This window comes from Rhinatrema bivittatum, chromosome 11, assembly GCF_901001135.1.
Source record: "Rhinatrema bivittatum chromosome 11, aRhiBiv1.1, whole genome shotgun sequence".
NCBI lineage: Eukaryota > Metazoa > Chordata > Amphibia > Gymnophiona > Rhinatrematidae > Rhinatrema > Rhinatrema bivittatum.
This window is the reverse complement of record NC_042625.1, coordinates 53,099,790-53,112,612: the sequence shown is the minus strand read 5'-3', so window position 1 is coordinate 53,112,612 and position 12,823 is coordinate 53,099,790. Positions and strand designations below refer to the sequence as shown.

At 49.8% G+C, this 12,823-nt stretch overlaps 1 protein-coding gene across 3 annotated transcripts in view; it reads left to right on the top strand.

Annotated features, from left to right (window-relative positions):
- Positions 1–12,823, top strand: part of SFI1 (SFI1 centrin binding protein) — a 122,733-nt gene that overhangs the window by 72,585 nt on the left and 37,325 nt on the right. For all 3 annotated transcript variants that reach the window (XM_029571605.1, XM_029571607.1, XM_029571608.1), the window contains 6 exons: positions 2,899–2,974; positions 3,334–3,429; positions 9,355–9,431; positions 9,551–9,653; positions 10,184–10,280; positions 11,053–11,213. In XM_029571605.1, the coding sequence (XP_029427465.1) occupies positions 2,899–2,974; positions 3,334–3,429; positions 9,355–9,431; positions 9,551–9,653; positions 10,184–10,280; positions 11,053–11,213 (610 nt within the window). The remainder of the gene's footprint in view (positions 1–2,898; positions 2,975–3,333; positions 3,430–9,354; positions 9,432–9,550; positions 9,654–10,183; positions 10,281–11,052; positions 11,214–12,823) is intronic.

Below are 12,823 nucleotides of genomic sequence, written 5' to 3'. Positions count from 1 at the left end.
GTTCTTGGTTTGATGGCGGAATCCTGGAAGTAGTGCTATGGGCACGGGCATACATGCGACTGCTTCAACGCTCTCTGCTGTCACATTGGAACTCGCAGTCTCAAGACTATTTGATTCGCTTCCACTTAATGATGGAAAATATGCTCTCGGCTCGAGTGGTGACTGCAGGAGGTTCATCTGGGCAGGGGTGTACCCCTGTCCTCTCCAAACTGGCTGGTCCTCACGACAGGCGCGAGCCTCCAAGGCTGGGAAGCTCACTGTAAGGAACTGACGGCCCAGGGACATTGAACCAGTGAAGATGCCCTCTGGAACATAAACCACCTGGAAGCCCAGGCAGTCAGATTGGTGTGTGTACAATTCAGCCACATACTCCAGGGTCAAGCGGTCCGCATAGTGTTGGACAATGCAACAATGGTACTCTCCATCAACCACTAGCAAATGTCACAAGAGATAGACCTAATTATGAAATGGGTGGAAATACATTTACAGATGATCTCAGCCTCCCACATCGCAGGAAAAGACAACGTCAGATCAGACTTTCTAAGCAGGGAGAGTCTGGATCCAGGAGAATGGGCGTTGTCGGCCAAAGTCTTTCAGCTGGTAGTAGATTGCTGGGGTCTCCTTTCCATCGACCTGCTGTCCGCATCTCACAAGGTTCCATGATTCTTCAGTTGCAGAAGAGATCAGTGGTCCCTGGGGATAGACACTCTCTTTCAGACCTGGCTGAAAGAAGAGTTTCTAAACGCCTTCCCTCCGTGGCCCATGCTGGGCAGGGTCATTCGCTGAATTGAGCTCCAGATTGGCCCAGGGGTCCGTGACCCAGGTGTCCGTGGTATGCGGAGGCTCCTGATGGAGACCCCTCTGTGCCTCCCACTGCACGGGAACCTGCTGCAGTAGGGACCGATCCTTCACAAAGATTCGACTCGATTCTAAACTTTGAGAGGTCTTGCCTGATGAAGCGAGGATATTCGGCAGAAGTAGTTGCCACCTATTCCATGCGTGGAAGTTCTGTACGTCCCTAGCCTATGTGCGGCTCTGGAGAGTATTTGAGGCCTGGTGCGAGGAATGCGTTGTTTCCCCTCGGGTGGTCAAAATACCACTAATTCTGGTGGCCATATGCTCGGCACATCGCATCTCTGAACTACAGGCCTTGTCATGTCGGGAACTGTTCCTCCAGATGATTCCAGGAGCAATACATCTTCATACCATTCCATTCTTCTTGCCCAAGTTAGTCTCAGAGTTTCATTTGAATCATTCCATTTCATTACCATCCCTAGATAAGCACAAGGACGTGGAAGAATACTGCCTCCTCCGTCATTTGAATGTCAGCAGGCTTTTGGTGCGGTATCTGGAAATTTCAGAACCGGTACGAAAGAAGGATCGCCTGTTTGTCCTTCACGGTGGAAGGAAACAGGGCGAACCAGATTCGCGGACTACCATAGCTCACTGGATTAAGGAGGTGGGTCACGGGAGCCTATGTGGAGGCAGGAAAGACATTACCTTTCAGGTTAAAGCTCATTCCACTAAGGCTTAGGCGGTCTCATAGGCGGAAGCTAGACTGCTGTCTTCTGTCGATCTGCCAAGTGGTGATGTGGTCCTCCTTGCACGCCTTCTCAAGATTCTGTCACTTGGACATTCAGGCTTGAGAAGATGCAGCCTTTGCAAAGGTGGTGTTAACCATTGGTCCTGAGTCTGTCTGCTACACGCTAGGAAATGGAGAAATTACCTGATAATTTTGTTTTCCTTAGTGAAAACAGATGGACTCAGCATCCCGCCCACAGCTGCCCAAAAACAGTGCCAAGGATTCGCCCGTGGAGTAAATATCGATTCAAAGAGATTATAGGTAAGCCGTCATCCAGTCCCTAGATCAGGGCATCTATAATCTTATTGGGATTCAGTGTATATGTTTGGTTGAGAACAGTTACCGTTATCTGTTTTTAATCAAGTTTTTTCAATAGTTTGACCACAGTGGCTTTTGAAGAGAATCCTGAAGAGCTGAGGTCACTGCAGGGGTGTATCTAGGGTGACATCAGCTTTGAAACCTGACTCTGTCTCCGTCTCCTGGCAGGGGAACATAACCCACTGGTCCTGAGTCCATCTGTTTACACTAAGGAAAAGAAAATTATCAGGTAAGTAATTTTTCCATTGTCTGGACTGATCTGGGGTATGAGCAGGAACAGAGTATATTCCACTGAGGACCTATCCAGGTAAAGCATACCCAGATAAATCTGAGGCATTATGGGGTATTTCAGGTAGAGTTAAATTATCCAGGTATCTCTTAATTTTCAGCATTGTCCGGATTAACTGACCAACTTTAGGACTGCATGAGAATAGTCCTATAGTTAACCAGATAAACTTATACGATAAACTTATTCAGCTAACTTTGAAAAAACTGCTGAATATCACAACCATGTTATTTATTTATATATTTATTTAAATTCTTTTAATATACCGATGCTCAAGACCAGGTCTTATCGTACCGGTTTACAATAAACTAGGGGGTAAACCAGATAAGCGAAAGTTATATTACAACAGGGAGTGTGGAACAAGGTTGTTAGAAAAAAGGGATAGATTAACAGTTTCTAACTGGAGAGCAGTGCATGTAAGCAGAGAGTAATTGCTTACATGGTAAGAATTGTATACAATTTACACAGTGGAGTCGATTAGGCAAGTTATATGAGAGCGCAGTTAGCAGAAATGTTAGCCGAATAATTTTATCTGGCTAACTTTGCTGGCTGCTTACTGGCTCAGTACAGACTCCATTGTTTCTAAAATCCCAGTTTTCCATGATAAATGTTCATTAAGTAAGCCATGCCTGCCTTCCTTTCAGCCTTTGAATGACTGTGTAGTGGAAGGGAATCTGCTGCAGCATGCCAAATGTCTTCTCTTCTGTTGTAGAAGGGCCCAGGAAGTGAGCGCGCTGCACTTTCAGGATTTCCATTGCTTGCAACATGCCTGGATCAGTTGGAGAGAGGTGAGTTGCCCAGGTTTCTCACTTGCCCAGCAGAACAAAGCAGTTTCCTGATCACACAGTGTACACAGCCCTTAACTGAGGTTTCCTAGCGTGTAGCAGATGGACTCAGGACCAATGGGTATAGTGTACTCCTGCTAGCAGTTCAGGAGTACCCTATACCCATTGGTCCTGAGTCCATCTGTCTACACTAAGGAAAACGAAATTATCAGGTAAGTAATTTCTCCAATGCTGGCAAACCACCTCCTCCTCCTCTGAAGAGCTATCCAGTCATTGCACTCTTTATCTTTCTTGTGCCTCTCTCGCTTCTCTCCCATCTTATCCTTTTTTTCATTGATGCTTGTCTTCCCTTTGTGTTGCAGTTAATAGAGCGTCGACGTGAGAAAAGGAAGAGAGTATTGCTAGCTGACATGCACTATCGGCACTGGTTACTATGCAAGGTGCTGGCTGCTTGGAAGGTAGGTGTCCTTTCACTTAAAGTTTTGCTGATTAACTTAGTTAGACCTCCCCCACCCTACCATGCTTCACAATGAGCGGGTGTACTGTGCTTTTAGTGTGTGGGTATACATACTCACACACGCATGGAAAGTAGGGTGAAAGTGCAGTGCTTGCACTATGTGCTCATGCTGAGAGCAGGGTAAAAGTACAGTACTTACTGTGTGTGCATGCATGTTGAGAGTGGGGTAAAAGTGCAGTGCTTACTGTGCTGAGAGTGGGGTAAAAGTGCAGTGCTTGGTGTATGTATGTATTTGTACTGAAAGCATGGTGAAAATGTAGTGCTTGCAATGAGAATGGGGTTAGAATTATATACTTACTTATTCCCTGTATGTACCAGGATTAGTCCAGACCGCTGGGTTGTGTCTCCCTTCCAGCAGATGGAGTCAGAGAAAAAACTGAAAGGCACCCCCTCTAACCTGGTGTGCAACCTGCGATCCTTCAGTATTTCTCTGACTCCAGCAGATGAGGGTGACAGAACCTGTGGTTCTGAACCATTTAAAAAAAAACAACAAAAAAACCTAAGGAAAGCAAAGCAAGCCAGAAATAGTAAGACCTGGAGGAGTTTGCTTTCTACCAGTGGCTAAATCAAGCTATTTAAAAAAACAAAAAAAAGAACAAAAGTAGTTAGTTTTCTTTCTGGAGGTGAAAGGTCAGTCCTCCCGAGGCTGCTGCCTTGGTAAACCCCCAAAAAAACTTGTTTGCTACCATGTGCACAGGTTTTCCGGGGCTCCGGAAGGGCGATTTTTGCCTCTTTTTTTGGCCTTGTGCTTGGGTTCGCCATGTTCAGCATGTGGGGAGCCGGTGGCGCAGCTCTCCCACGATGGCTTTGTACACAGTGCCTCCCGGGAGGGGGAGGGACCGTCGGGGAGCAGCAGCAGGTCGTTTTCGGCGCGCTCCCGGGGCACAAGGAGGAATTTGCGCCTCTGCCAGCCTCTGCCTGCATCAGCCCCGTCTAGCGCTGGAACGGCAGCCATTTTGCCTCCACCACGCTCCAGTGGAGGGCTGGATGCAGGGGGAGGGGAGATCCCTCCTCCTCTCTCCCCGCTGAATTTGAGCCCTGTTAGACAGCTGCTCCTAGTGCCTGCCTCCCCTCCAAGCTCTGACCCTCCCATGGGGGGGGGGGGGAGGGGCCTTAAAGGGGCAGCGTTCCTTTTCATCCAAATTTGTGCTTTTTATGCACAAGGCCTTTTTGGAGGCTGAGGCTAAGTTGCAGGCTGAGGAGCCTCCGCCTGTGAAGGTGGCAAGGCTTTCTGGGGGTTCCGATTCTTCCAGAGGGAGGACAGACCGTGCGGTTTTGGATCCCTCTGGGACCTTGGCTTCTGATCCACTGGATCCCCCTTCGCTGGACCCTCTCCTCGTGGATATTGGCGGGGATGTTGATGAGCTCACCTCAGTTGAGGGGGATGACCCGAGGGTCCTCAGGTTGTTTTGGAGGGAGGAGCTTGATCATTTAATCCCTCATGTTCTGACAGAGCTCAGTATTGAGGCGCCGCAGCCGAGCTTGGAGGCTACTAAGGGGACCCTGTTCTCTCAGGGCTTCGGGCCCCTCCTAAAGCTTTTCCTTTTCATCCGATGCTACTGGAACTAGTGACCCGAGAATGGGAGGCTCCCGAGGCCAGCTTTTGGGTGGGGCGAGCCATGGAGAAGTTCTGCCCACTGCCAGACGAGTCCTTGGCTGTCTTTAAGATCCCTAAAGTGGACGTGGCTGTTTCATCCATCACTAAGCGGACGACCATTCCGGTAGCAGGGGCTGCCACTCTTAAAGATCTTCAGGATAGGAAGCTGGAGGTCCTTCTCAAGCAGATTTTTGAGGTCTCGGCGCTTTGATTTAGGGCGGTGGTCTGCAGTAGCTTCATGAAAGGGCAACTCTTCATTGGGTGCAGCAGTTGCTCACCATACAGGAGTTGCCTCCAGAGGAAGCGGAGCAGGCAGGTCGCATGGAGGCAGCTGTGGCTTACACCGCGGATGCCTTGTATGATCTTTGGGCGTCTTTGCACACTATGGCTTCGGTGGTCTCTGCTAGCAGTGGTTACATGGAATGGACTTAGTTTTTGGGTACTTGCCAGGTTCTTATGGCCTGGATTGGCCACTGTTGGAGACAGGATGCTGGGCTTGATGGACCCTTGGTCTGACCCAGTATGGCATTTTCTTATGTTCTTATGTTCTTAGAAGGCTTCTGTGGCTCCGCAACTGGTCGGCCGATGTTTCCTCCAAGGCCCAGCTAGGCAATCTCCCCTTTAAAGGGAAATTCTTGTTCAGAGATGATCTGGAAACCCTTATCAAATCCCTTGGGGACAATAAGGTGTACAAGTTACCGGAGGACAAGCCTAAAGCCTCCAGGTCCTTTGGGTCAGCATGCCCTCGGTACCGGGGACAGCGCAAATTTCGGCAGACCAGGGCTCCAGCCTTCACTCCACATCAGCCGACGAGGAGGTGTCAGGCTTGGTCTCATTCCTTTCGCCTCTCCATGACAGTGGTCCTCAGGGATCTTCTGGTGATAGGCGGACGCCTGTCTCTGTTCTTCAAGGAGTGGGTCAAGATTACGTCGGACCAGTGGGTTCTAAGCATCATCGAACACGGCTATGCTTTGGATTTTGCACGCCCGTTTCGGGATCTGTTCTTGATGTCGACCTGCGGGGTCCGCGCAAAACGGGCAGCGGTGCTTCAAACCCTGGGCCGGTTGAAAGCACTGGGAACCATTGTCCCGGTTCCGCTGGAGGAATGCAAGACCGGCAGATACTCCATATATTTCGTGGTTCCCAAGAAGTAAGGCTCCTTCCACCCGATCTTGGATCTGAAGAAGGTGAACAAAGTGCTTCGGGTATCCCGTTTTCGCATGGAAACTCTCCGCTCAGTCATTGCGGCCGTCCACTCCGGCGAATATTTGGCTTCTTTAGACCTGACGGAAGCTTATCTTCACATAGGGATCTGCGAACAGTATCGGTGGTTTCTCCGGTTCATGATTCTGGGCAAGCGTTATCAGTTTCAGGCACTCCCGTTCGGATTGGCGAGAGCTCCCCGCTTCTTCACCAAAGTACTGGTGGTAGTAGCTGCGGCCCTCAGGCAGGAGGGGATTTAGGTTCATCCCTATCTTCATGATTGGCTCATCCACACAAAGTCGGAGGAGCTTTGCAGGGCAGCCGTTCAATCAGTAGTGGCCCAGCTCCAATCCCTTGGTTGGGTTATCAATTTTGCCAAGCGCCAATTAGTCCCGTCCCAGGTGCTGAACTTCTTGGGTGCTCAGTTTGACACATCGGTTGGTAAGGCCTTTCTCACATAGGAGCGAATCGACAAGTTAACGGCGCAGATCCGGTGGCTGTTGTCTCTACCGCTACCCCGGGTTTGGGATTACTTGCAGGTGCTTGGTTCTATGGTGTCTACTCTAGAATTAGTCCCTTGGGCCTTTGCTCATATGAGACCCTGGCAGAGGGCATTACTTTCTTGTTGGGACCCAAATTCGGAAGAGTTCCAAATCCGATTGCCGCTCTTGGAATCTGCCAGGTCCATTCTCCGTTTGTGGTTGATTCCGGCCCACGTGCAGCGCAGGATGGACCTGGAGGAGCCCCAGTGGGTGGTCGTGACAACAGACGCCAGCCTTTCTGGCTGGGGTGCGGTTTGCCAATCGAGGGCAGCACAGGGCCATTGGATAGGGCAGCAGGCGAAATGGTCCATAAATTGCTTGAAAACCAGGGCAGTACGTCTGGCGTTGCGCAGTTTCCTTCCCCTGGTGAGCCGTCGATCAGTGCAAGTATTGTCTGACAATGCGACAACGGTGGCTTACATCAGTCGTCAGAGGGGAACCAGAAGTCATCCAGTGGCATTGGAAGCCGATCTGCAAATGCTCTGGGCGGAGCGCCATCTGGTCCGGCTGGCAGTTTCCCACATAGCCGGGGTCAACAACGTTCAGGTGGATTTTCTCAGCCACCAGTATCTCGATTCCGGAGAGTGGTAACTTTCCAAGGAGGCGATACATCTTATGACTCGTCGGTGGAGTGTTCCTCGGCTGGACTTGATGGCGACTCAGAGAAATGCGAAGGTGGCTCGGTTCTTCAGTCGCAGGAGGGAACATGGGCGGAAGGTGTCGACGCTTTGGTCCTGCCATGGCCTCGTGACATTCTGCTGTACGCCTTTCCTCCCTGGCCATTGGTGGGCAAGGTCTTGCGAAGGATAGAGGCTCAGTCGTTCTCGTGGCTCTGGAGTGGCCACAGCGGCCGAGGTTTGCAAATCTGATCAACTTAGCGGTGGACGGTCCTCTTCGGCTCAGTCATCTACCGAATCTTCTTTGGCAAGGTCCAGTATTTTTCGATCGTGTGGATCGCTTTTGTCTAGCGGCTTGGCTTATGAGAGGCGGCAGTTGAGGAAGAAAGGTTATATGGATTCCGTTATTTCCACATTCCTGCAAGTGGGAAAAAATGTCTACCTCGCTCACCTATGTTAGTCTGGAAGGTTTTCGATTCCTGGTGTAGTGGGTTGAATGTGTCCCCGCGGCACGCCTCAATTTTCTATATTCTGGCGTTCTTACAAGAAGGTCTGAAGAAAGGCTTGGCATGCAGTAATCTCAGGGTTCAAGTAGCGGCCCTGGGATGTTTGCGGGGGAAGATTGACGGGACATCCCTGGCGGCTCATCCAGATGTAACACGTTTCCTGAGAGGTGCTAAACATTTGAACCCTCCGGTTCGTCCAGTTCTTGGAGTTTGAATCTGGTTCTCTGTGGCTTGTGCGGTCTTCCATTTGAGCCTTTGAAATGGGTCACCTTGAAAGACTTGACACTTAAGACGATTTTCCTGGTGGCTATCACTTCGGCACAGCGCATCTCTGAGCTTCAAGCGTTGTCATGTAGGGAACCTTTTCTCCAGATTTCGGATTCAGGGGTATCCCTTAGGACGGTGCCCTCCTTTCTACCGAAGATCATGTCGGAATTTCATTTCAATCAGTCAGTGGAGTTGTCTACCTTCACGGATTTGAATCAGAATTCGCCTCAGACTTGCGACTTGTGAAGATTAGATGTGTGGTGGATTCTGCTTCGCTATCTGGAGGTAACCAATGCTTTTCGTTTCTGATCATCTGTTCATCTTATGGAGTGGTCCTAAGAAAGGACATAAGGCAACTAAAGCCATAACTTTGACATATATATGTCTTGGGCGCGCAGTACCGGAAGGTTTAAAAGCGCATTTAATTCGATCTCAGGCGGCGTCTTGGGCGGAGAGTCAGTTTGTTTCACCACAGGAAATTTGCAGAGCGGCTACTTGGAAATCTTTATACACTTTTGCTAAGCATTACCGTTTGGACGTCCGTGCTCCGGATGGCGACTGTTTTGGCAGTAGTGTTCTTCGAGCGGGACTCTCCAGGTCCCACCCATTTAGGGTAGCTTGGGTGCATCCCAGCGGTCTGGACTGATCCTGGTACGTACAGGGAAAGGAAAATTGGGTTCTTACCTGCTAATTTTCGTTCCTGTAGTACCAAGAATCAGTCCAAACACCCACCCATGGAATCTGGAGAGTCCGTTCGCTATCGTTTTTTATTCTGCAGACTATTCTCAAGTGGACAGCATTTACGTTGCATATGGAAGTACTCCCTCCATGTACATAAGTTCCAGAAGTTATGCAGTTTCTTTCATTAGGTAGTTTGATATAGCCATTGGTTCTTATTTTGAGGTTATGATATGTTTCATTCTGCTATGGTATGGATTATACTGAAGGATCGCAGGTGGCACACCAGGGTAAGAGGGGGTGCCTTTTCAGTTTTTTCTCTGACTCCATCTGCTGGAGGGGAGACACAACCCAGCGGTCTGGACTGATCCTTGGTACTACAGGAATGAAAATTAGCAGGTAAGAACCCAATTTTCCTTTGTTTGACGCAGTCTTCTCACCCGGCATTCTTTCTAGCAATACCAGAGTAATATACAGTCAATTCTGGACTGCATTGCCCGAAAGGAGAAGCAGCAGAAAGAAATGATTCTGCGGTAAGTTCGCCGTTCATATATACTGCTGTTGTTGCTATCCACTATTCTGCCTCCCACATACTCATTCCACTATTGTGGCAGTGAATAGTTATTAAGCCTGTATGCTTCTTTGTGTTCAGAGGTGTGTTCTGCACCTGGAGGGAAAATGCAGCTGTCATGGCAGAAGCAGCTATGAAAGAAGCACAAGCAGCACATCACTACAGGAATGTAATTCTCTCAAAGGTAGCGCATATATGTCATTGTATGGGATATTGTGTAACATGTAACGGTCAAAAACAGCAATACCTATATGGAGGACAGAATCTCTTTCTTAAATATTTCTAGTAGGATTCCTGCAAGAAATGGTGTAAAAAAGCAAAATGTTATGCTCCCAGCCTCTTCCAACAGATGTTGATGAGGCATGATTCAGGAGCACTGTCTGTGGGGGAGCTCCCAGCTCCTGTAGTCCCAGTCTCTCAGCAGGAGGTGCTATTGGGAATTGTACAAGAGCATTGGCTGTGGGGAAGTTCCATCCTCTCCCAGCAGGGAGTGGTGAAGGAGTGCTGGCTGTAGTGGGACACAGTTATTGTAGAGATGCTCCTTTTGAATTTGTTTGGACCGGTAGCAGTTATGAGCACATGCTTGCTTCTGCTTTCACTATGGTTTCCAGCACTGTTGATTTTTTTTTTGTGTAATGGATCTCACTAGGTTTTGTGCGTGGTTTTTTTTGTGTAATGGATCTCACTAGGTTTTTGTGTAATGGATCTCACTAGGTTTTGCTGCAGTGGAGTCAGACAGTAGCTGTGCTCGTTCATTGCCGACAGCAGGAGGCAGCAGCTGTGAGAGAAGCCAAGCAGCATCTGGCCAGAGGTGAGATGGAAGACTATGGCGTACAAAATGTGGTGAATTGTACAACTCCCCTGGTAGGTACATACAGAACCCTAGTGCTGTGAGTAGTGCTGTGAAGAATCAGCAGCCCCCCCCCCCCCTCCCTCAGGCTCTCAAGCATATGCAATCTTTTTTTTTTTCAGTTTAGTCACCAAGCAAACAAAAGAGGCTTACTGACAGCAGATACTTGAAAAAACAAACAGAACATAGCTTTTCTCAGCAGAGAAGTAATTTACAGCAACATAAAATAGAAAGGCTTTTCTCCTTTCTGGGAAACAGGAGTTTAAAGGAGAAGGGCAGGTAGCAGCTCTCGCTTTCACTTCATTAGCTGAGAGCAGGTGGCAGATCTGGTTCTGCTTGCAGCCTCAGTTGCCAGGTCAGCCTAATTGGCTTTTCCAGTTGTGGTTTTGCTCCATCGCATACATGGAGTTGCAGGTCTTATCTTTCTTATGAAAAGAATGGGGAAAATTAGAAGAACAAATCCATGCGTACAATGGCAGAAATCCTGGACCAGATCAGCATATTAGGCTGACATGGGGGTGGGATGGCAACCCCAAACAGCTTTCCTTACAGAGCTTCAGCAGTTGAAAACTTGACCTGTATCAGGTGCACATGATATGTTTTTACAAGTATCTCTCTTGTTACATTGGCAGATGATTCCTGCTTTGAAGGGGTCTAACCCTATATGGCCAGTCTTTGAGAGCCATGCTGATAACTTCTTTTTTGTTCTTTGCTTTAAATTTTTCCTGTTCAGGGCATTTGCAAGCTGCCTTTCTCCAATGGAGAGAATCCAGCAGGAGATCCAAACTGGAGAAAATCAAGCTGGAAACTGCTGCACAGCATCATGGGAAGATGCTGGTCAGGAAGTGTCTCATAAAGTGGAAAGCATATCATCTGAAGCACCTGAGGAAACTGGTAGGAGGGGCAACTTTCTGCAAGCTAGGTCCATTAACGATTATTAATCAAGTAGACTTCTGGGAGTGAACAACAGGGAATGGATCCATCTATTAGGTTCTCACAGGACAAGCAGGATGGTTGTCCTCACAAATGGGTGACATCGAGGATGGAGCCCCACCACGGAAAACTTCTGTCAAAGTTTAAACAGAACTTTGACTGGCCCCTACTGGGCATGCCCAGCAAGGCACTGACCCTGCAGCCAGCAGGGGTCTCCCTTCAGTCTTCTTTTTTCCGCGCAGCAGTTGCCACGCGGTGAAAGGAGCTCTCTAACCACGTTCCTGACAGGAATTTGGAAGTTAATTTCCTAAGAAAATTTGCCCCTCAGGGGTCTCCCTTCGACAAATTTTTTAGTCATCTTACGGAACCCGGTAAGTTTTTTGCCTTTTTCCATCGACTACCGTCGATTTTGGCCCTTGAGGCCTGTTGGCACTTACCGATCCCCAGCCTAAATTTTGGCTTCAGGCCATGGCAACGGGGTTCCGCCGTTGTCCGGATTGTACCCGGACTATGTCCATCACAGACCCCCACAGGGTTTGTGTAATGTGTTTGGGTAGTGAGCATGATGTCCTGACTTGCAGCAAATGTGCCTTAATGACACCCAAGGGTCGCAAAGCCAGGATGGAGAAGATGGGGCTCCTCTTCCATGCACCCACCCCAACGCCATTGATAGCATCGACGTCATCGGAACCGGCACCGTCGAAGTTGTACCATCATCGTCAACCCTCCGGTGACCGTCCGCCATCGATCGCTTCTCGGCCGTCGACTCCCGTCCCTTCCCCGGATGGGCGAGGGGATCGGAAGGAAAAGCACCGCCATCGACGGCACAAGTCTCGGCCTGTCGAGGATCCACAGCCATCGACCTCTGCTCAAGCCGAGCCACCGACAAAGAAGCCGCGAACAGACCGGACACCCTCCACGTCTCGTTCGCCGGCATCGAGGAAACCCTCACCCTCCCGGGGTGCGGGGGCCGTGATCCCACCGGTTACGGTGGTCCCTCCGGCCCTGCCTCAGCCTCCCTCTCCCGTCGAGCCGGGTATGGTTACCCCTGGTCTCCGGGCAGAACTGGACCGGCTGGTCCAGGAGGCCATCGAGAAAGCGATGAAGAATTTGCAACCTCCATCGGCACCGTCTCCGGCACCGGTACCAGTGCCGCCCCCGACACCGACACCGGCACCGGCTTCGCCACCGAGGAGGGAACCGACCACCGAGCCGTTGATACAAGCGCTAGCACCGCTACTGAGCCGCATGGAGGCACTCATGACGGCCCTTCCATCGGTGATTCCAGTACCATCGACAACACCACCGTCTCCGACTGGATTTTCATTGGCAGGAGAAACACCGTTCCGGATTCCCCCTTCCGGGGTGGTTCCATCGGTGCCTTCTGGTATATCTCCACCGATATATCCTTCGGTTCCATCCATTCCACGCCAGGCACCGATTCCATCGGCAGCACCGAAGCCATCGATGCCATTTCTGGTTCCACCTACGGCACCGATTCCACCTCGGTTTCCATCGATGCCTTCAGAGCCTCAGCCAGGTCCATCAGGGCTACAAGCCCCACTTGATCC